The sequence below is a fragment of the Hyla sarda genome, chromosome 5 (assembly GCF_029499605.1).
Source record: "Hyla sarda isolate aHylSar1 chromosome 5, aHylSar1.hap1, whole genome shotgun sequence".
NCBI classification, from domain to species: Eukaryota; Metazoa; Chordata; class Amphibia; order Anura; family Hylidae; genus Hyla; species Hyla sarda.
This window is the reverse complement of record NC_079193.1, coordinates 115,874,917-115,897,444: the sequence shown is the minus strand read 5'-3', so window position 1 is coordinate 115,897,444 and position 22,528 is coordinate 115,874,917. Positions and strand designations below refer to the sequence as shown.

At 43.0% G+C, this 22,528-nt stretch overlaps 1 protein-coding gene across 1 annotated transcript in view; it reads right to left on the bottom strand.

Annotated features, from left to right (window-relative positions):
• The window catches only part of PDIA4 (protein disulfide isomerase family A member 4), a 92,545-nt gene extending 70,230 nt beyond the window's left edge, over window positions 1–22,315 (bottom strand). Inside the window, exons 1-2 of the mRNA XM_056520136.1 lie at window positions 21,806–22,315; window positions 2,213–2,333 (exon numbers count right to left, since the gene is read on the bottom strand). Of these exons, the coding sequence (XP_056376111.1) occupies window positions 2,213–2,333; window positions 21,806–21,887 (203 nt within the window). The 5' untranslated portion in view covers window positions 21,888–22,315. The remainder of the gene's footprint in view (window positions 1–2,212; window positions 2,334–21,805) is intronic.
• Between the last annotated feature and the right edge of the window lie 213 nt (window positions 22,316–22,528).

Here is a 22,528-nt window from a genome sequence, read left to right as displayed (position 1 = left end):
CGCGGTGCGAAATATGCTGCGGATGCGCTCTGTGTGACCCTACACTGCGTCCCATTCAAACTGCATTTCTGCAGTCAGCATCACGTCAGAAAAAAAAAAAAAAGTGATGCTGACATATACTGTAGCAGCTCCATTCATTTCTGAATGAGACTGCTACAATATACATTGGCTTCCCTTTTTTGACATGACAACGGACACCGATACTGCAGAAATGCAGTAAGAATGGGTACTGCCCAACCAGGGACGAACAGGGTGATAAAATATGGGAGCATTTCCTCCATTTCAAAAGCGACGTACCAAAATGATGTCCTAATTGCTATTGTTTTCACTGACTTTGAAATAATTCTAAACCGGCGCTGCAGTCTAGTACTTCGTGCACAGCACGTTCCCGCTTCATTGCGTGTAAGTACCGGCTGATGCCCGCCATTAACCCTTTAGATGTTGTGTATATGTTCAGTATTTATAGGAAACATGACAGATGGCAAGAGCTCTTCAGACCAGGGGGTCAGAGGAGTTCAATTGGAGCCTAAAGGCTGACATTTATGATCATCTTTAGACTGTTTCTTGTGTCTACAAAAATGTGCAAAAAAGGTGCAAGCAGGGTTTATTTGCACCTTTTGGTTTATATATTTCTGCTGATTTTGAGTTGCAATCCACTGATTTTGGCAATACACATGATATGACAGGATTTTTTGAACGGCGCCTTTTTGTGAAAAGGCACAAAAAAGGCGCAAAGCCACTGAAAAGTCTCTAAAACTACACCAGCCCAGACGTTTTGGTGTATGTGAAGAGAGAAATTTCAGAAAATTATTAATTATGGTCAAATAATAAAACTTTATAACATTTATGAATGGCTAAAAATATACAGTATGCCATTCACATTATCTGGGCCCAACTATTTACCCAGATAGGAGTTATTTGAATTCAGTAGTGCTAGGAAGTAACTTTTGCAATAGAATATAATGCAGATATTATAAAAATATGCAGGTTTATTGCTTGTAATTAATATGAAAATATATAAATACACACCACGATATTTATGAATATAAAAAAAATATACAAAATATATATATATATATCCTAAATAAAAAATATATAAGTGAAAAATGTCTATCACATCAATAAATTTATATTGTAACTACATTTCAGTATACCAACATCAAACCAAGTCACATAAGTTGGTTAGTTCAGATATAATATGGATATTACTCTGAAAGTAAATAGAATGAGATATGTAAAATGGAAAAGATGTGTAAATAATCTGCCCAGTTCTAACACCACAAATCTCTCGTAAGGGTTTTCTCAGTAAAATGGAGAGTTGGTCAGGTATTTTTTCAATTCTAGTGCAGACAGAATTTCTGGTGCACAACCAGACAAAACAGGGCGGGTTTACAATAGCAAATCAGGGCCACTGGCCCTAATTCACTATTGTAAACCCGCCCTGTTTTGTCGGGTCGTGCGCCAGAAATTCTGTCTGCGCTGAAATTTGCATCAGAATTAGAAAAAAACTAAACCAACTTTCCATTTTACTGTGAAAAACAGAAAAAGTGGTGTGGCTGTCGGGAAAAGAGGTCATGGTCACCGACAAGGAGTCTTGTCGCTGACATTTTTGAAAAATCCCAACATATTTACTAAGGTTTCCAGAGAATGTAGGGGATTTCAGGTAAGGAAAACCCCACAGCTCAGAGCATGTGCAAGGAAAAGCAAAAGTAGGGAAAAGTGCAAAACGTAGGGAAACCTTAGTAAATACCGTGAAATAATATCTATTGGGGGAAAAAAAAAAAAAAAAAAACAAAGAAAACTACACTCCACTCTTAGTAAATCAGGCCCACTAAGTAGCTATGTAAAAGGACAAGCTTTGGCTTGGTGGCTAAAAAGTGATGTGCATGACCAGATACGTTCTTACAAATAAAGTCTCCTGAAGGTCCCTCTAGATGTTTGGTCCAGTGATTATTTTCTTCAATCCTAATACAATTTTGATACACCTTAGGACAGGAACAACAGGTGGGCAGAAAATTAGGGCCAAAACAGAATTTTACATTTTTATGCTTGGCAAAGAAAGGTTTGTATCCAGTAAAAGGAAATGAGCAAAAACCTCACCCAAAGAAAATGTTTTCCCCTACCTCCACTTGAGATCAGTCTTGTTTATAGCAAAGCAGTCGCTAGAACCTTATATAGCATTTTCTAGTAGACACAATCAGCAATTGCTTACCATGGTGCATAAAATTCTACAAGTACAGTGTCTTTATCGGCAATAAAAGTATTAAAGTTTGCATCGTTTAGCACCAAGACTCCATTTTCTTCTTTAATCTCTGTTTCATTGAGTGACGTTTCTGAAATAGAATAAATAAGTTTACTAACCAGCAGTTATAGTATAACTTTTTTTTATATTTATTTTATGTGTAACCATGATTTCTTTAGGTCACCTAGACTAGAGCAGTTGTCCCCAACCGAGTCCTCAAGGCCCACCAACATTTTGGGTTATTTCTGTTACTTCGTTGGAATAGAACAGGAAAAAATGTAAATCCTAGACTGTTGGTGGGCCTTGACGGCTTGGTTGGGGTTCTCTAACTTAGAGTATTTGGCTTCCTTTTATATATAGACAACAAATTCTATATAGCAGATGTTTGGTGCCTGAATAGAGGATGATGGCATATAGATTAGGGTAGAGTCACACTTGGCAGATTTGTTGCAGAAACATCTGTGTCTGATAATCAGTTTCTGGATAGTAGCGAGAAAAATGACCTTGGATTCAGGCATTCAGGAACTCTGAAGTTAAACAGACAAAGGCATGAAATTCAAGCGAAGTATTAGCACATTACTAATAAATGCAAGTACAAAAATAAATCCGCATAAAACATGTTATGAAGTGAATCAAGAGGAAAATCACGTCTGGTGTAACTCAGAAAGAAGCTTGGAATCCATGCACAAAGGTAATGCAAGTCAGGGAGGAAAAGCTGAGTGACAGTAGTCAGGGACCGCCTACTACAGTGGAGATCACGTGTTCCGAGATGGCCCAAAAAATAATTAGGGGCGTATCTATAACCTGTAATGTCAATACTCTACAAAAACGTGTCCAGGTCACTTTTAAAGTCTTTTATTGAGTTCACCATGATCACTTCCTCTGGCAATCTCTTATTTTGGAGGTTGGTCATAGGTCCACTATAACCCCTTAAGGACGCAGCCCATTTTGGCCTTAACCCCTCAAGTACATGTGCTGTAAATGTACGGCACTGTCAATCACATGTTCGCGCACAGCGCCGTATCTAACAGCAGCCATCCCGGCATATTGCACAGGGGTATCCCGAGTCCCCTCCCCAACCCCCCCCCCCCCCCCCCATAATTGGCGGCGATCACCGATCTCCTGGCCAATTGGGTCTCTGGAGACCCGGTGACCCGGAAGATAAGGGTGACTGACGCGGTCTGAGACAGCGTCCATCACCCTTGAGCTCTACGAGGGAGGTGGCATGGGTGCACAGTGCCTGGAATATTCTTGAAGACCCAGTTTTTGCATTTTTACAAAAAAGGATAAAAGGAGAGAAATCCCCCCCAAAATGTGTAATGAGTAAGCAAAAACCTCATATGTGGATGTAAAGTGTTCGGCGGGCGCAGTAGAGGGCTCAGAAGGGAAGGAGCGACAAAGGGATTTTAGAGTGAGTTTTTATGAAATGGTTTTGGGGGGCATGTCGCATTTAGGAAGCTCCTATGGTGTCACAGGCGTTTGACGACTTTTCGTTAAAGTTGGATGTGTAAATGAATTTTTTTTTCCCACTAAAATGCTGGTTTTCCCCTAAATGTAAAATTTTTACAAGGGGTAATAGGGTTACAACATTTGGGGGCCATTTTCTCCTATCTCTTCTTAGTATGGAAATACCCCATGGGTGAACGTCAAGTGCACTGCGGGCGCACTTCAATGCTCAGAAGAGGAGTCACATTTGACTTTTTGAAAGCAAATTTTGCTGAAATGGTTTTTGGGGGGCATGTCGCATTTAGGAAGCCCCTATGGTGCCAGAACAACAAAAAAGCCCCCAGGTGGCATACTATTTGGGAAACTACACCCCTCAAGGAATGTAAAAAGGGGTACAGTGAACATTAACAAGTCAGATGTGTAAATGAAAAAAAAATTCTCAATAAAATGCTTTTTTCCCCAAAAAGTTACCATTTTTACAAGAGGTAATAGGAGAAAATGACCCCCAAAATTTGAAACCCTGGTTCTTCTGAGTATGGAAATACCCCATATGTGGACGTCAAGTGCTCTGCTGGCAAACTACAATGCTCAGAAGAGAAGGGGGCCATCGGGCTTTTGGAGAGAGAATGTGTTTGGAATGGAAGTCAGGGGCCATGTGCGTTTACAAAGCCCCCCAGGGTGCCAGAACCTGGACCCCCCCCCCCCCCCCACATGTGACCCTATTTCGGAAACTACACCCCTCATGGAATGTAATAATGGGTGCAGTGAGCATTTACACCCCACTGTCCTTTGACAGATCTTTGGAACAGTGGGCTGTGCAAATGAAAAATTAAATTTTTCATTTTTACGGATGACTGTTCAAAAAACGTCAAACACCTGTGGGACGTAAATGCTCACTGTACCCCATATTACATTCCTTGAGGAGTGTAGTTTCCAAAATTGGGTCACTTGTGGGGGGGGGGGCTCCACTGTTCTGGCACCATGGCGGCTTTGTAAACGCACATTGCCTTCAATTCCAGACACATTCTCTCTCCATAAGCCCAATGGTGCTCCTCTTCTGAGCCCTGTAGTTCGCCCGCAGAGCATTTTATGTCCACATATGGGGTATTTCTGTACCCAGAAGAAATTGTGTTTCAAATTTTTGGGACTTTTTTTTTTTCCTTTCACCTCTTGTGAAAATGAAAAGTATGGGGCAACACAGCATGTTAGTGGAAAACATTGAATTTTTTTTTTTTTTTTTTTTTTTAACAACGTGCTGGAGTAGACCCCATCTTTACCTTTTCATAAGGGGTAAAAGGAGAAAAAGCCCCCCATCTGTGACCCTAAACTGTTGCCTTGAAATACGACAGGGCTCCAAAGGGAGAGTAAGCCATGTGCATTTGAGGCCTAAATAAGGGATTTGCATAGGGACGGACCCGGATGCAAGAATTAGACTTGCCTCAGATACCAAAAATACCCTACGGCAGTGTTTCCCAAACAGGGTGCCTCCAGAAAATTTGCTGCATCTCAAACTTGCAGCGAGAAACTCACTGTAAACCCCCGCCTGTGTGCATGTACCCTGTACCTCCAACTGTTGCAAAACTACCACTACCATCATGCCCTTTGGCTGTCCGTGCATGCTGGGGGTTGTAGTTATGCAACAGCTGGAGGTACACTGGTTGCAAAACACTGAGTTAGGTAACAAACTGTTTTGCCACCATGGTGCCTTCGGCTGTTGCAAAAACTACAACTCTCAGCATGCAGTGAAAGCAGAAGGGCATGCTGGGGGTTGTAGTTCTGCAACAGCTGGAGGCACACTGGTTGCAAAACACAGAGTTTGTTACTTAACTCAGTGTTTCCCAACCAGGGTGAATCCATTTGTTGCAAAACAACAACAAATCCCAGCATGCCCAGACAGCTGAAGGACATGTTGGGAGTTGTAGTTATGCAACAACTGGAGGAGAACAGTTTGGTGACTACTGTGTAGTAGTCTCCAAACTGTAGCCCTCAAGATGTTGCAAAACCAACTCCAAGCATGCCCAGACTGTACAGGCATGCTGGGAGTTGTAGTTCTGCAACATCTGAATGGCTACAGTTTGGACACCACTGCACAGTGGTCTCCAAACTATGGCCCTCAAGATGTTGCAAAACTACAACACCCAGCATGCCCAGACATGGCTTTCTGGGCATGCTGGGAGTTGTAGTTTGGCAACTCCTGGAAGACAGCAGTGAAGATCACTTACCACTGATCTTCCCTGCTGCCTCCGCCGCCACCTCCTTACTGCCGCCGATCCCTCCGCCGGACCCGCCGCCGCCTCCTGCACTTGCCGCCATCTTCCCTGGATGTCGGGCAGAGCAGGGATTTCAACTTTTCAACTTAAGTCCCAACCGACCAATGGCAAGTGATAGGAGGAGGTGGCACCCCTGCCACCTCGCTCCTATCCCTCAGGATGATCGGGGCTGTCTCAGGTCTATCAGGTCGCCAGAGACCCGATCAGCCTGGAATCTCCGCAAGTCGCATGTCATTGGTCAGTCACTTACTGACTGGCCAATGACAACGATTAGCAGCTGGGGACCATTCTGATTGGTCCCCAGCCACAGTTACATCGGTCAGCTGTTCAGAACAGCTGCAATGACGTTTCTAAGGGACATGGTGATAGAAAATGTATTGGACGTTTATGAACGTCCATTTGCGTTACAGGGGTACTCCGGTGGAAACTTTTTTTTTTTAATTTTTTTTAAATGAACTGGTGCCAGAAAGTTAAACAGATTTGTAAATCAAGTTAAAAAAAATCTTTACCCTTCCAGTACTTTTAAGCAGCTGTATGCTATAGAGGAAATGCTTTTCTTTTTGAATTTCTTTTTTTGTCTTGTCCACAGTGCTCTCTGCTGACACCTGATGCCCGTATCAGGAACTGTCCAGAGCAGCACAGGTTTGCTATGGGGATTTTCTCCTACTCTGGACAGTTCCTGATACAGGCATCAGGTGTCAGCAGAGAGCACTGTGGAAATTCAAAAAGAAAATAATTTCCTCTGTAGCATACAGCTGCTTAAAAGTACTGGAAGGGTAAACTTTTTTTTATAGAAGTAATTTACAAATCTGTTTAACTTTCTGGCACCAGTTAATTAAAAAAAATAATAATTATTATAATAATACTAACTGAGTACCCGGCGTTGCCCGGTTTTTCCTTCCTAATCCTTGTTGGGGAGGAAAATAAAACAAGGAGGAAGCTTTTGACTTCATATCCAGTCCTCATATATTGTTGTCATATGCCGACCTCCTGTCCAGACCCGTAATATGTGTACCAGGTATTGAAATGCCTCCAGAACATACATTTCCCATTGATTTGCATGGGACTTTAAACAAAAACCCCGACCCTGACAAATGGGGGTAGTTAAGGGTTAAATTAACTATCCTATATTTTAAGTGGACATATAAGTAACATGTGACCAAGTATTATCGAAATATCTCAAGCCGTTTGGAAGTTATGCAGTAACATATTTCCCATTGACTTGTATGGGACTTTAAACAAACGCCGCCCCTGGCAAATAGGGGTGAGTAAGGGTTAAATCACCTATCCTATGTTTGTTGTTGACATATAAGTAACATATGTGCCAAGTTTCATGTTAATATCTTTAGCCGTTTGGACGTGATGCTGGAACACACACACAGATCAGATCAGATTCTCTCTCTCTCTCTCTCTCTCTCTCTCTCTAGTTTTTATCAGTACCACATTTGTGTATGTGACTTTTTGATCACTTTTTATTAAATTTTTCTTGGATGAGGTGACCAAAAAGCAGCAATTTCAGACTTTTTTTCACCGTATGGGATCATTAACATATTTTAATAGTTTGGACATTCAAGCACACGGCAATACCAAATGTTTGATTAATTTTTTCTACACTTTTTTGTACAATCGGACAGGGAGGGGTATTAAATTTTTTATTGGGAGAGGGGCTTATTTACATTTTATTAAAGATTTTTTTCTTTATTTGCTTATATGTCCCCATGGGGGACTATACATAGCAATCCTTAGATTGCTATTACTGTACTGCATATGCATAGCACTGATCAGTAATATCCTGCTAGAAGGCAAACCAGATAAGCAGATCGCCAGAACCGCCGGGAGGCAGTTAAGGGGACCTCTGGCAGTTCTGACTGGTTCGAACCTCTGCGATTTTGCCGGACCACCTGCAACACCACTAATGTCGCAGATGCCGTGATCAGTAGTATTCACGGCATCTGAGGGGTTAATGGCAGACAACAGCAAGATCGCTGATGCCCACCATTACTGGAGGGTTCCTGGTTGCTGATACCAGCCAGGACGTTCCAAGCATGAATCCTGTGCTCGCTTCATGTATAACCCCTTGGGGACCACGGGTTTTCTCATTTTTGCTTTCGTTTTTTCCTCCTCACCTTTTAAAAATCATAACCCTTTCAATTTTGCACCTAAAAATCCATATGATGGCTTTTTTTTGCACCACCAATTCTACTTTGTAATGACATCAGTTATTTTACCCCAAAATCTACAGCGAAGCAGAAAAAAAAAATATATAATTGTGCAACAAAATTGAAGAAAATTTTGTAACTTTTGGGGGCTTCTAGTTCTATGTAGTAAATTTTTGGGTAAAAAGGACACCTTATCTTTATTCTGTAGGTCCATATGATTAAAAGGATACCCTACTCATATAGGTTTGATTTTGTCGTACTTCTGGAAAAAATCATAACTACATGCACGAAAATTAAAATGTTTAAAATTGTCTTTTTCTGATCCCTATAACTTTATTTTTCCACGTATGGGTCGGTATGAGGGCTCATTTTTCGTGCCGTGATCTGAAGTTTTTCGCTGTGCCATTTTTGTATTGATCGGACTTTTTGATCGCTTTTTATTCATTTTTTCATGATATAAAAAGTGACCAAAAATACGCAATTTTGGACTTTGACGTCGCGTACGTCATTGACCGTGGGGTTTAATGATATATTTTTTATAAATCGGACATTTTTGCATGCGGCAATACCACATGTTTATTTTTATTTACACTTTTTTTTTAAATGGGAAAAGGGGTGTGATTCTAACTTTTATTAGGGAAGGGGTTAAATGATCTTTATTCACTTTTTTTCCACACTTTTTTTTTTCAGTGTTATAGTTCGCATAGGGGGCTATAACACTGCACACACTGATCTTTTACACAGATCACTGCAAAGCCATAGCTTTGCATTGATCAGTGTTATTGGTGCCTGGATCTCCGGCACGGAGCAGTCATTCGCGATCGGACACGCCGGAGGCAGGTAAGGCACCCTCCTGTTGCGTCCTAGCTGATCAGGACTTCGCGATTTTATCGTGATGGTCCCGATCAGCACAACTGAGCTGCCGGGAGCATTTTAGTTTAGCTTTAGCCGCGGCGATCAGCTTTGAACGCCGCGGCTAAAGGGTTAATAGCACACGGCAACGCGATCAGTGCCGCGCGCTATTAGCCACGGGTCCCGGCCGGGCCCGACCCCCTATAGAAAGGGAGGGGGCTAAGGGCGTACAGGTACGCCCTTGGTCCCCAAGAGGATAAGATGTAAATGTATGTCCTGGTGCATTAAGTACCAATGCATCAGGACGTACATTTATGTCCATTGTCCCAACGACACAGGACATAAATGTACATCCTGGTACTTAACGCACCAGGATGTCCATTTACGTCCTGTACATGACGCAAGCAACAGTCATCTAAAAATGGCAGACAGAGGTTCCCATACCTGCCTCCGTCCGTCTCCCGGGGTCTTCTGCTCTGGTCTGAGATCTAGCAGATCAGAGCAGAAGATCGCCAATAACACTGATCAGTGCTATGCATATGCAATAAATCGTCCCCTATGGTGACATATAAAATAAAAATAAAAACAAGTCAAATCCCCTCCCCCAAGAAAAATGAAAATCACCCCCTTTTTCCTATTTTACCCCCAAAAAGCATTAAAAAAAATTATATATGAAAATACACCCTACCCCGAAAATAAGCCCTAGCTGGATTATCGGGGTGGGCTCAACTGGGCCAGGGGTACTCAACTGGCGGACCGCGGCCGCCAGTAATGTGATGCGGACCCCCCGCCCCCACCTTTGGCTGGTCCCTTGGCAAGTTAAATGAGCCGGGGCAGGGACACTGTCGCTTTAAAACGTCTGCGCGTATGCACGCCCGAAGTCACGGACTTGTCCCTTCCACGGCTGCTACCGATAAGCAGCAGAAGGAGATCCCGCCGCCGAGAGCTGCAGCTTCAGTTGCGGACGCTATGAAGGTGGGAAAGTGCTGGTTTATTATGGCAGAGGGGTGGGGGGCACTGTAGGAGTGTGGAGGACGACGGGGGAAGGGGAGCTGCAGGAGTGTGGAGGATGGAGGGTTGCAGGAGTGTGGAGGATGGGGGTGTGTGGCATCCTCCACACTGCTACAGCCCCCCATCCTCCACACTGCTACAGCCCTCCATCTTCCACACTCCTGCAGCCCCCCCCCCCATAAATAAATAAGCCCTACCCTGAAAATAAGCCCTAGTGTGTTTTTTGTGACATTAATATAAGACCCGGTCTTATTTTCGGAGAAACACTGTAGCAAAATCATCGGTAGTTGCAGTATCTTGTAATACCTTTTTTATTGGACTAAGAAGATTATGTAGAGACAAGCTTTCGGGATTCCTCCCTTTATCAAGTCCTAAGCATTTCTGAGCTCACAAGGAGAAAACACAGGTTCTATCTCACAAAATATGCAGGGGTTAAAACAACATATGTGGAGAACGGACATTAAGTTGGGCCATAAATTGTATAGCAATAGGACGATAGACTACAGATGAGGATGAGGAGGGGGGGGGGGCTGGAGAGCAGAGGTGAGAATGGTGGTTACGCTGGACGGACAATTTTACTACAGAGCCATAGACTGAAGACTTAGACAGGGGAGGGGGAGCAGGGGTGTAATGGTGTTAGAGCAGGGAGAGGGAAGACAGTTTAGCAAAGGTTATAGGAAATTTTGATAATGGGATAAGAAGCTTAAATCCACATTAAGTCCTCTGTTCTTGGAGTCATAAAGAACTATCATTTTGGCTTCAAATGTGTCTCTTTCCTGGGTGTTCTTGAAGTTTCCTATCAGGATCTTGATTTTGAGGTCCTGTAGGGAGTGACCTGTTTGGGTGAAATGGTGTCCAACTGGGGTGCAATAGTCCTTTTCTCTATGGTTGTTGATAGACTATCTGTGGAGGTTCAACCTTTTACATAATCTTGTTAGTCCAATAAAAAAGGTATTACAAGATACTGCAACTACCGATGATTTTGCATCACTGGACTAATAAGGCTACTCCTAACTAATCTATATACATACATACAGACAAACATAAATTGGTATTGCCGCGTGCAAAAATGTCTGAACTATCAAAATATAACATTAACGATCCTATACGGTGACCGGCGTGAACATGAAAGAAAAAAAAACATCACATTACAAATTTTTTTTTATAAAAAGCAGCGTTATAGGTCGTCCAAATAGAGGGATTTTAAATGTACTAATTCGGTTAAAAAGTTTGAGATTTTATTCTAAGCGGTACAGTAATATAAAAGTATAATCATGGGTATCATTTTAATGGTATTGACCTACAGAATAAAGAAAACATGTAATTTTACCATAAATCATATAGCCTGAAAACAAAACCTTCCAAAAATTTGCTAAATTGCGGTTTTATTTTCAATTTCCTCACACAAATAATATATATTTTTGGTTGCACCATACATTTTATGGCAAAATTTGTGAATGTCATTACAAAAAGGACAACTGGTCGCACAAAAAACAAGCCCTCATATTGATCTGTGGATTAAAATATAAAATAGGTGTCCTTAAAAAGGAACCAGATTTTACCCTATATAAAAGGTTGGCAAAGCGTTATATAGGGTAAATCTTTATCCTCACCATCCCCGGCGGACGCTCCTGCCCCCAAGGATGGTGAGGATATGAACTTATAAGACGCTCCCCGCCGGCCCCGCAAGTAGTCCCCTTGGGCAGGGAGCTCCTCTGACCTAGTCCTGTGTCTCCGGTCGGCAGCGACACCGCCTCCGCTTGATTGAAGAGCCGTGTCATCACGCTCCTCCGTCTGTTCAGTGAGCAGGGCGATGACTTGGCCAAGAGCGATGACTCGTCAATCAAGCGGAGGAGGCGTCGCTGCCGACCGAAGACACTGGACTAGGTCAGAGGAGCTCCCTGCCCAGGGGGACTACTTACGGGGCCGGCGGGGAGTATCTTATAAGTTCATAGCCTCACCATCCATGGGGCAGGAGCGTCCCCCAAAGATGGTGAGGATAAAGATTATACACTATATAATGCTTTGCCAAGCATTCTGTAAGGTAAAATCTGATGATTGGTTCCCTTTAACCCCTTAAGGACACAGGGTTTTTCTGTTTTTTGCATTTTCGTTTTTTCCTCCTTACCTTTAAAAAATCATAACTCTTTCAATTTTGCACCTAAAAATCCATATGATTGCTTATTTTTTGCGCCACCAATTCTACTTTGTAAGGACGTCAGTCATTTTAAGCAAAAATCTACGGTGAAACAGGGAAAAAAAATTAATCATTGCGAGACAAAATTGAAAAAAAAAAAACTCTGTTTTGTAACTTTTGGGGGCTTCCGTTTCTATGCAGTACATTTTTCGATAAAAATTACACCTTCTCTTTATTCTGTAGGTCCATACGAATAAAATGATACACTACTTATATTGGTTTGATTTTGTCGTACTTCTGGAAAAAATCATAACTACATGCAGGAAAATGTATACCGTATATACTCGAGTATAAGCCGACCCGAGTATAAGCAGAGACCCCTAATTTCAACCCAAAATCCCAGGAAACGTTATTGACTCGAGTATAAGCCTAGGGTGGGAAATACATCATCCCCCCCTGTCATCATCCAGACCCGTCATTAACATCCTCATCATCATCCCCTTTTCATCATCCCACACATCCCCCCTTCATCATCATCCCACACATCCCCCCTTCATCATCCCCTTGTCATCATCCCACACATACCCCCTTCATCATCCCCTTGTCATCATCCCACACATCCCCCCCCCCTTCATCATCCTCTTCTCATCATTCGCCCTCAGTGGTCTTCAACCTGCGGACCTCCAGAGGTTTGAAAACTACAACTCCCAGCAAGCCCGGGCAGCCATCGGCTGTCCGGGCTTGCTGGGAGTTGTAGTTTTGAAACCTCCGGAGGTCCGCAAGTTGAAGATCACTGCGGCCTTCGACATCATCCAGCCCCCTCTCACCCCCTTTAGTTCTGAGTACTCACCTCCGCTCGGCGCTGGTCCGGTCCTGCAGGGCTGTCCGGAGAGGAGGTGGTCCAGTGGGATAGTGGTTCCGGGCTGCTATCTTCACCGGGGGCGCCTCTTCTCCGCGCTTCCGGCCCGGAATAGAGGCGTTGCCTTGACAATGACGCAGAAGTACGTTGGCAATGAACGCACCTCTGCGTCGTTGTCAAGGCAACGTGACTATTCTGGGGCCGGGCCCAAAGCGCTTAGAAGAGGCCTCCCCGGTGAAGATAGCAGCCCGGAACCACTATCCCACCGGACCACCTCCTCTCCGGACAGCCCTGCAGGACCGGACCAGCGCCGAGCGGAGGTGAGTACTCAACACTAAAGGGGGGGTGAGAGGGGGCTGGATGATGTCGAAGGCCGCAGTGGTCTTCAACCTGCGGACCTCCGGAGGTTTCAAAACTACAACTCCCAGCAAGCCCGGACAGCCGATGGCTGCCCGGGCTTGCTGGGAGTTGTTTTGAAACCTCTGGAGGTCCGCAGGTTGAAGACCACTGCGGGTGGGGGAGTTCACTCGAGTATAAGCCGAGGGGGGTGTTTTCAGCACGAAAAATCGTGCTGAAAAACTCGGCTTATACTCGAGTATATACGGTACGTTTAAAATTGTCATCTTCTGATCCCTATAACTTTTTAACTTTTCCACGTATGGGGCGGTATGAGGGCTCATTTTTTACACCGTGATCTGAAGCTTTCAGCGGTACCATTTTTGTATTGATCTGACCATTTGATCGCTTTTTATTCATTTTTTCATTATATAAAAAAAGTGACCAAAAATACACTATTTTGGACTTTGGAATATTTTTTGGGCACGTACGCCATTGACCGTGCGGTTTATTTAATTATATATTTTTATAATTCGGACAGTTACGCACGCGGCGATACCACATGTTTATTTTTATTTGCAGTTTTTTTTTTTTTTTTTTTTTTTTAGGGAAAGTGTTAAATTATCTTAACTTTTTTTTTTTTGCAATGTTATAGCTCCCATAGGGGGCTATAACACTGCACACACTGATCTTTTACATCGTTCAATGGTTTCTCATAGGAAACCATTGATCGATGATTCTGCCGCTTGACTGCGGATCAAATTGTCCCATGTACCCCAAAATTGTACCACTAAAAACTAACTCCTCCTGGAAAAAAAAATTTGACATCACACATTGCTGGTATTTAACCCCTTAACGACGCCGGACATAAATGTATGTCCTGGTGAGGTGGTACTTAACGCACCAGGACGTACATTCACGTCCTATACATAACCGCAGGCATCGGAGCGATGCCCGGATCATGCGGTAATGGCAGATGTCCGCCATTAACCCCTCAGATGCCGTGATCAATACAGATCACGGCATCTGCAGCATTGCGGACACTAAAATGGATCATCGGATCGCCCACAGCACTGCCGCGGTGTTCCGATCATCCAGAACGGCAGACTGAGGTCCTCTCACCTGCATCCGCTGCCTTCCATGGGTCTTCTGCTCTGGTCTGCGATCGAGTAGAAGATCACCGATAATACTGATCGGTGCTATGTCCTATGCATAGCACTGAACAGCATTAGCAATCCAATGAATGCTATAAATAGTCCCCTATGGGGACTATTAAAGTGAAAAAAAAAAAAAAAAGAAAAAGAAAAAATTTTGACCAATCCCCTCCCCCAATAAAAACGCAAATTGTCCCATTTTCCCTATTTCACCCCCAAAAAGTGTCAAAAAAATATTTTATATACATATTTGGTATCGCCGTGTGCGTAAATATCCGAACTATTAAGATAAAATATTAATGATACCGTACGGTGAACGGCGTGAACGAAAAAAAAAAAAAGGAAAAAGTACAGCTTTTTTTTTTATAACATTTTGTTCCCCCCAAAAAATTTATAAAAAGTATTAAAAGTTTTATATAAGCAAGTATGGTATCAATAAAAAGTACAGATGACGGCGCAAAAAAATGAGCCTGCATACCGCTGCTTATGCAGAAAAATGAAAAAGTTATAGGTCTTCAAAATAGGGGGATTTTAAACATACTAATTTGGTTAAAAAGTCAGATTTTTTTTAAGCGCAACAGTAATAGAAAAGTATGTTATCATGGGTATCATTTTAATCGTATTGACCCAAAGAATAAATAACACGTCATTTTTACCGTAAATTGTATGGCGTGAAAACGAAACCTTCCAAAATTGCACTTTTCTTTTTAATTTCCCCACACAAATAGTATTTTTTTGGTTGCGCAATACATTTTATGGTAAAGTGAGTGATGGCATTAAAACGGACAACTGGTCACGCATAAAACAAGCCCTGATACTAGTCTGTGGATGAAAATATAAAAGTTATGATTTTCTGAAGGTGAGGAGGAAAAAATGAAAAACGAAAAATAAAATTGTCTGAGTCCTTAAAGGGGTACTCCGCCCCTAGACATTTTATCCCCTATCCAAAAGGATAGGGGATAAGATGTCAGACCGCCAGGGTCCCGCTGCTGGGGAATCCCTGGGATCGCCGATGCTGCACCCCGCTATCATTACTGCACAGAGAGAGTTCGCTCTGCACGTAATGACGGGCAATACAGGGGCCGGAGCATAGTTACATCACAGCCCGTCCCCTCAATACAAGTCTATCGGAGGGGGCGTGGCAGATGTGATGTCACCAGGGGCAGAGCTGATGTCGTGAGCTGATGTCACGAGGGGATAATCTGCAAAATTATCTTCACCTATTTTTTGGTTCAGAGAATATGTTATTGAAAAATTAAAAGGTATCATTATAGTAGGTAGTTATGGCTATTATAGGGCGAGGAGGAAAAAATTAGAGCGTAAAAGCGAAAATTGGCCCGGACAAGTGGATCGTCATTAGGGACAAGTAGATTTTGCTCCATTTTAGTCCCGTGGACAAGTAGTTTTTTTTAAATAAAATTTCCACACCCCTGTGTAAACCAAGCCTTAGGCTTCTTTCACACTACAAAATTCTCTGTTTTTTAACCTCTTAAGGCGTACCTGTACACCCTGAGCCCGGTCTCTGTGTGAAAAACGGGGTCACGCCGTGACCCTGCATCACACCGGGTCGGTCCCGGCTGCTAACGATAGCAGGGACCCTGGGCTGACAGCGTGCGGCATCGATCGTTGTGCCACGTGCTGTTAACCCTTCAGAGGCGGTGATCAAAGTTGACCGGCGCGTCTGAGAATGAAAGTAAACGCTTCCCGACAGCTCAGTCGGGCTGATCAGGACATCGCGATAAAATCGCGATGTTCCGATCAGCTGGGACGTAGGTGGAGGTCTCCTTACCCGACTCTGTGGTGTCCGATCGTCGATTGATTGCTCCAAACCTGAGCTACAGGCTTGACCAATCAAGCCCCCTATCTGACTGATCCATGCAAAGCTATGGCTTTGCAGGGATCAGCATAGGAGATCAGTGTGTGTAGTGCTATAGGTCCCTATGGGAGCTATAACCCCGCAAAAAAAAAAAAAAAAAAAAAAAAAAACAAAAAAAAAAAAAAAAAAAAAAAAGGTTAAAGTTGGAATCACCCCCCTTTTCTCATAAAAAAAATTTTTGGTCACTTTTTATATAATAAAAAAAAAAAATAAATTAATAAGAAGCGCTCAAAATGTCCAATCAACACAAAAATGGTACCGATAAAAACTTCAGAACACAGCGCAAAAAATGAGCCCTCATACCAGCCCAAACACGGAAAAATAAAAAAAGTTACAGTGGTCAGAATATGACAATTTTAAACGTATAAATTTTCCTGCATGTAGTTATGATTTTTTTCAGAAGTACGACAAAATCAAACCTATATAAGTAGGGTATCATTTTAATTGTATGGATCTACAGAATAAAGAGAAGGTGTCATTTTGACCAAAAAATGCACTGTGTAGAAACGAAAGCCACCAAAAGTTACCAATTGACATTTTTTCTTCAATTTTGTCACACAATGAATTTTTTTTTCCGTTTCCCCGTGGATTTTTTGGTAAAATGACTAATGTCACTGCAAAGTAGAATTGGTGGTGCAAATAATAAGCAATCATATGGATTTTTAGGTGCAGAATTGAAAGAGTTATAATTTTTAGAGGGTGATGAAAAAAATGAAAATGCAAAAACGGAAAAAACGCCGAGTCCTTAAGGGGTTAAACATCCGTATGAAGTTCCGACTGAAAACCAGCTGAAAACAGCAGTAACAAAATCCTATACATCCATTAGAAAATCCCATTATGGTCTATGGGATTTTCTAATAGCCGTTTGAATCCGTTATAGTCCATTATTGATAACGGACGTTATTTTGTGACGGAAGATAGTACGAAAGAAAATAGTTCATGAACTGGGGGGGGGGGGGAAGCTTTATCTAAACCTGGAGAGAGGAAATCGGATTTCTTCTTTCATTTAAAAAAAAAATGCTGCAAATATGAAAGAAGCAATGAGATTAATCTCGCTCTAGGTTTGTTAGGGTTATTTTCCGCGAGATTACAATCCAACCTTCTGAGCAGCAGAGCGGACATACAGGTAGGAGCATCTCCAGGCAGATGGATCATCAGGATGTATGTCCGCTCTGCTCCTCAGAATGTTGCATGTTAATCGTTTGGGAATATGAAATAAAGCTACGTTCTTTTAATCCGGAGGGTGAGTGCACCGATCTTATCTCTCTGTAGTTACCACATGGACTGTGCATATCGAGTCTCAGCACTAGGAATTGTTTGATTCCTCACACCAGTATCTGTCTGAAGTTGAACTGTGCCCAGTTATTTCTATCTAGCAGTCATTTTCCGTGGGCTTCAAACTTTTTGCTCAGATGGACAATCGTGACAGAACAAAAGCACAAATACATGGGCAGACGATTTTAAAGCAGAACAATCATGCAGGAACACGTATCCCCTATGTAAAGATTAGGGGGCAAGTATCTGATAGAGAGGGGGCCGACTACTGGAACCCCACAAGCTCCTGCAGGGCACTATGGGCGAGACAGAGATACCCGAAAACTGTACCTCCGCCTCTTAGGATACATGGAGGTGCACACTTCTGCATTGGAGTCACAAATCATCATGTGAACACAGTGGTCCCTCAAGTTACAATATTAACCCCTTCAGGACCAAGCCCATTTTGGCCTTAAGGACCAGAGCGTTTTTTTGCAATTCTGACCACTGTCACTTTAAACATTAATAACTCTGGAATGCTTTTAGTTATCATTCTGATTCCGAGATTGTTTTTTCGTGACATATTCTACTTTAACATGGTAGTACATTTTTGTGGTAACTTGCATCCTTTCCTTGTGAAAAATCCTAAAATTGGATGAAAAATTTGAAAATTTTGCATTTTTCTAACTTTGAAGCTCTCTGCTTGTAAGGGAAATGTATATTACAAATTTTAAAAAAATTTATTCACATATACAATATGTCTACTTTATGTTTGCATCATAAAAGTGACAAGTTTTTACTTTTGGAAGACACCAGAGGGCTTCAAAGTTCAGCAGCAATTTTCCGATTTTTCACAAAATTTTCAAACTCTGTATTTTCCAGGGACCAGTTCAGGTTTGAAGTGGATTTGAAGGGTCTTCATATTAGAAATACCCCATAAATGACCCCATTATAAAAACTACACCCCCCAAAGTATTCAAAATGACATTCAGTCATCATTTTAACCCTTTAGGTGTTTCACAGGAATAGAAGCAAAGTGAAGGAGAAAATTCACAATCTTCATTTTTTACACTCGCATGTTCTTGTAGACCCAATTTTTGAATTTTTACAAGGGGTAAAAAGGAGAAAATGTATACTTATATTTGTAGCCCGATTTCTCTCGAGTAAGCACATACCTCATATGTCTATGTAAAGTGTTCGGCAGGCGCAGTAGAGGGCTCAGAAGGGAAAGAGCGACAAGGGGATTTTGGAGAGTACGTTTTTCGGAAATGGTTTTTGGGGGGCATGTTGCATTTAAGAAGCCCCTATGGTGCCAGAACAGCAAAAAACCCTCACATGCCATACCATTTTAGAAACTAGACCCCTTGAGGAACGTAACAAGGAATAAAGTGATCCTTAATACCCCACAGGTGTTTCACAACTTTTGCATATGTAAAAAAAAATAAAAAAATTTTCACTAAAATGTGCGTTCCCCCCCAAATTTCAAATTTTTCCAAGGGTTAATAGCAGGAAATACCCCCCAATATTTGTAACCCCTTCTCTTCTGAGTATGGAGGTACCCCATAAGTTGACCTGAAGTGCACTATGGGCGCACTACAATGCTCAGAAGAGGAGTCATATTTGGCTTTTTGAGAGCAAATTTTGCTCGGGGGGCATGTCGCATTTAGGAAGCCCCTATGGTGCCAGAAAAGCAAAAAAATACCCCCATGCCATACCATTTTGGAAACTAGACCCCTTGAGGAACGTAACAAGGGGTACAGTGAGCATTTGCCCCCCACTGGTGTCTGACAGATCTTTGGAACAGTGGGCTGTACAAGTTTTCATTTTCACGGACCACTGTTACAAAGATCCGTCAGACACCTGTGGGGGGTAAATTCTCACTGCACCCCTCATTACATTCCGTGAGGGGTGTCGTTTCCGAAATGGGGTCACGTGTTTTTTTTTTTTTTTTTTTTTTTGCGTTTGTCAAAACCGCTGTAACAATCAGCCACCCCTGTGCAAATCACCTCAAATGTACATGGTGCGCTCTCCCTTCTGGGCCTTGTTGTGCGCCCCCAGAGCACTTTGCGCCCACATATGGGGTATCTCCGTAGTCGGGAGAAATTGCGTTACAAATTTTGGGGGGCTTTTTTCCTTTTTACCTCTTGTGAAAATGTAAAGTATAGGGCACATACTTACCTGTCGGTCCAGTCGCTGCTCGTCCACGTGGCCGGTCCCGCCGCTGGTTCGGGTAAGGCCGCCGGTCCCTGCGTGTTCCCCCACCTATGCCGCAGGTCCCCGCGAGCCCCCGCAGCCATCATCCCCCGTTCTGCCCGACTTCCAGGGGCGGGGGATCTGAACTTTCACCCCAGGTCACTGTGATTGGTCCACAGGGACCAATCACAGTGATCGCTGACCAGGACCATCAATGGATGGTCCTGGGGGTGAAGCAGAAGTTGTCCCCAGCTGGAAACAGCGGGACTTCTGTAAGTTGACCCATGCGATGCTGCGCATCGCCGGGTTAACTGAATGTCATTTATAAACGTCGGGATGCGCGAACGCACTGCACAACCCGGCGTTTATATATGACATTCTGCGGGAAGGGGTTAATTGGTTCCAGGACGACCATTGTATGTTGAGACCATAACTATGGAAACCTGATAATTGGTACTAAAGGCACCAAAATGTCATCCAAAAATAGGAAAAAGTGAGAAAGAAAAATAAGTAGAAAACTAATACAGTGATCCCTCAACTTACAATAGTTTCAACATACAATGGTATTTTCTGGACCATTGTAACTTGAAACCAGACTCAACATACAATGCTACAGACAGTCCAGATCTGTGAAATGTGTCAATGGCTGGAAGATCTGACCAATCAGAATGGGCATTCACTGGTAAAACCCCTGTATTACTGAAGAGCATGCACTGACTGGCTGTCTGGTAGCGCCTCCTACAGTACAGGGAGGTATTACATGTTCTATACTCTTTACCTGTGCCAGGGTTAGCTGCTCCTTTGGACACCAGGTGAGGGCGGCTCCATGTTACTTTTTTTTAGGACATTGTGTATTCTGTACAGAACCCTGAAGAAGCTCCTGTCCTCTACATAGACCAGCATTTCCCAACCAAAGTACCTCCAGCTGTTGCAAAACTACAACTCTCAGCATGCCCGGACAGCCTTTGGCTGTCCGGGCATGCTGGGAGTTGTAGTTTTGCAACAGCTGGAGGCACCCTGGTTGGGAAACACTGACAGTGATTTACAGCTCCCAGCAGCTCTTTCTTACTTTTATATGTACGATTTTGCTTTATCTGTATTAGTTATCCATTTATTTTTGTTTCATTCTCACTTTTTCCTATTTTTGGACGACATTTTGGTGGCTTCAGAACCAATTACCAGGTTTCCATAGAGTTATGGTCTCAACATACAATGGTTTCAACATACAATGGTCATCCTGGAACCAATTAATATTGTAACTTGAGGGACCACTGTATAGATAAAGAAAGTCCTTACATAAAAAAGTAAGAAAGATCTGCTGGGAGCTGTAAATCACAGTCTATATCAGTGTTTCCCAAGCAGGGAGCCTCCAGCTGTTGCAAAACTACAGCTCCTGTCCGCTACATAGACCAGTGTTTCCCGAGCAGGGTGCCCCCAGCTGTTGCAAAACTACAACTCACAGCATACTGGGAGTGGTAGTTTTGCAACAGCTGGGGGCACCCTGCATGGGAAACACTGGTCTATGTAGAGGACAGGAGCTTCTTCGGGGTCCTGTACAGTACATGCAATGTCCTAAAAAGTGTACATGGAGCCACCTCACCTGGTGTCCAAAGGAGCAGGTAACCCTGGCACAAGAGTACAGAACATGTAATACCTCCCTGTACTGTAGGGGGCGCTACCAGACATCAGTCAGTGCATACGCTTCAGTAATACAGGGGTTTTACCAGTGAAATGCCCATTCTGATTGGGCAGTTCTTCCAGCCATTGACACGTTTCACAGATCTGGACTGTCTGTACATTGTATGTTGAGTCTGGTTTCAACTTACAATGGTCCAGAATGAGGCCATTGTAAGTTGAGGGATCACTGTACAGCCTTAGAAAATCTTTACAACTCAGACCCAAGAAGCTGATGGTATAAAGTTGTAGTTAGTTATGCCTTTGGTCAATATAAAGTCAGAACAGTCACTGCTTACGTTACAGCAGCCAGTACATGGTATTGTATAGTAAAATCTTTACCTTGGTTATCGTCCTCACAAGAAACTAGAAGCAAAAGTGTCAGCGCAAAGAACAGCCTGCTCCAAAATGTTTTAGTTTCCATGTCAGTTTCCAGGGAGAGCGCAGAACTCCCAGCTATGGCGCTCTCAGATGTCACTATATTCCCGCCCTGTAGACACTCTTCCTGTGCGCCGTGAGGTAACCCAAAGCAACGGCTGAGGAATGGAGCTCTTGATTGCGGGCTCCAACAATAATAACACCTCACAGAGGACGTTCACCAGTGCAAACTACCTGCATACTTCATTCACTTCCACGCGAAAGCAGCGTGCGCTCCAGCCATTGGTCGTTCTCACACGCACCAATAGTACTTCGCCACTTCTACAGAAAAAGCCGGAAAACCGCTGAGGGGTGGTGTCTGCATATAGACTAGGCACCTACACATTGGCTGTTAATGTGAGATGGGAGGGACAAAGGCAAAAAACTCCACCATGAGTGGAACCTGGAGGAGATTGAGCTGTGGTAACTGACTGTGGTCACCGTGGTGCTGTGAGAGGACAAACCTAGAAAGCGCCAATAAGAGTGTGTTATAGCAAACAGGGCTGGACTGGGGTTAGAACCTAACCCAGGCATACATACTCCATTCTCAATCAGCGGGGTTCTCAGCAGTCGGAACCCATCAACCTGCTTATTATCTCCTAACCTGTAGATAAGGAGTTAAAATATATAACATATTAGAAGTTTAGC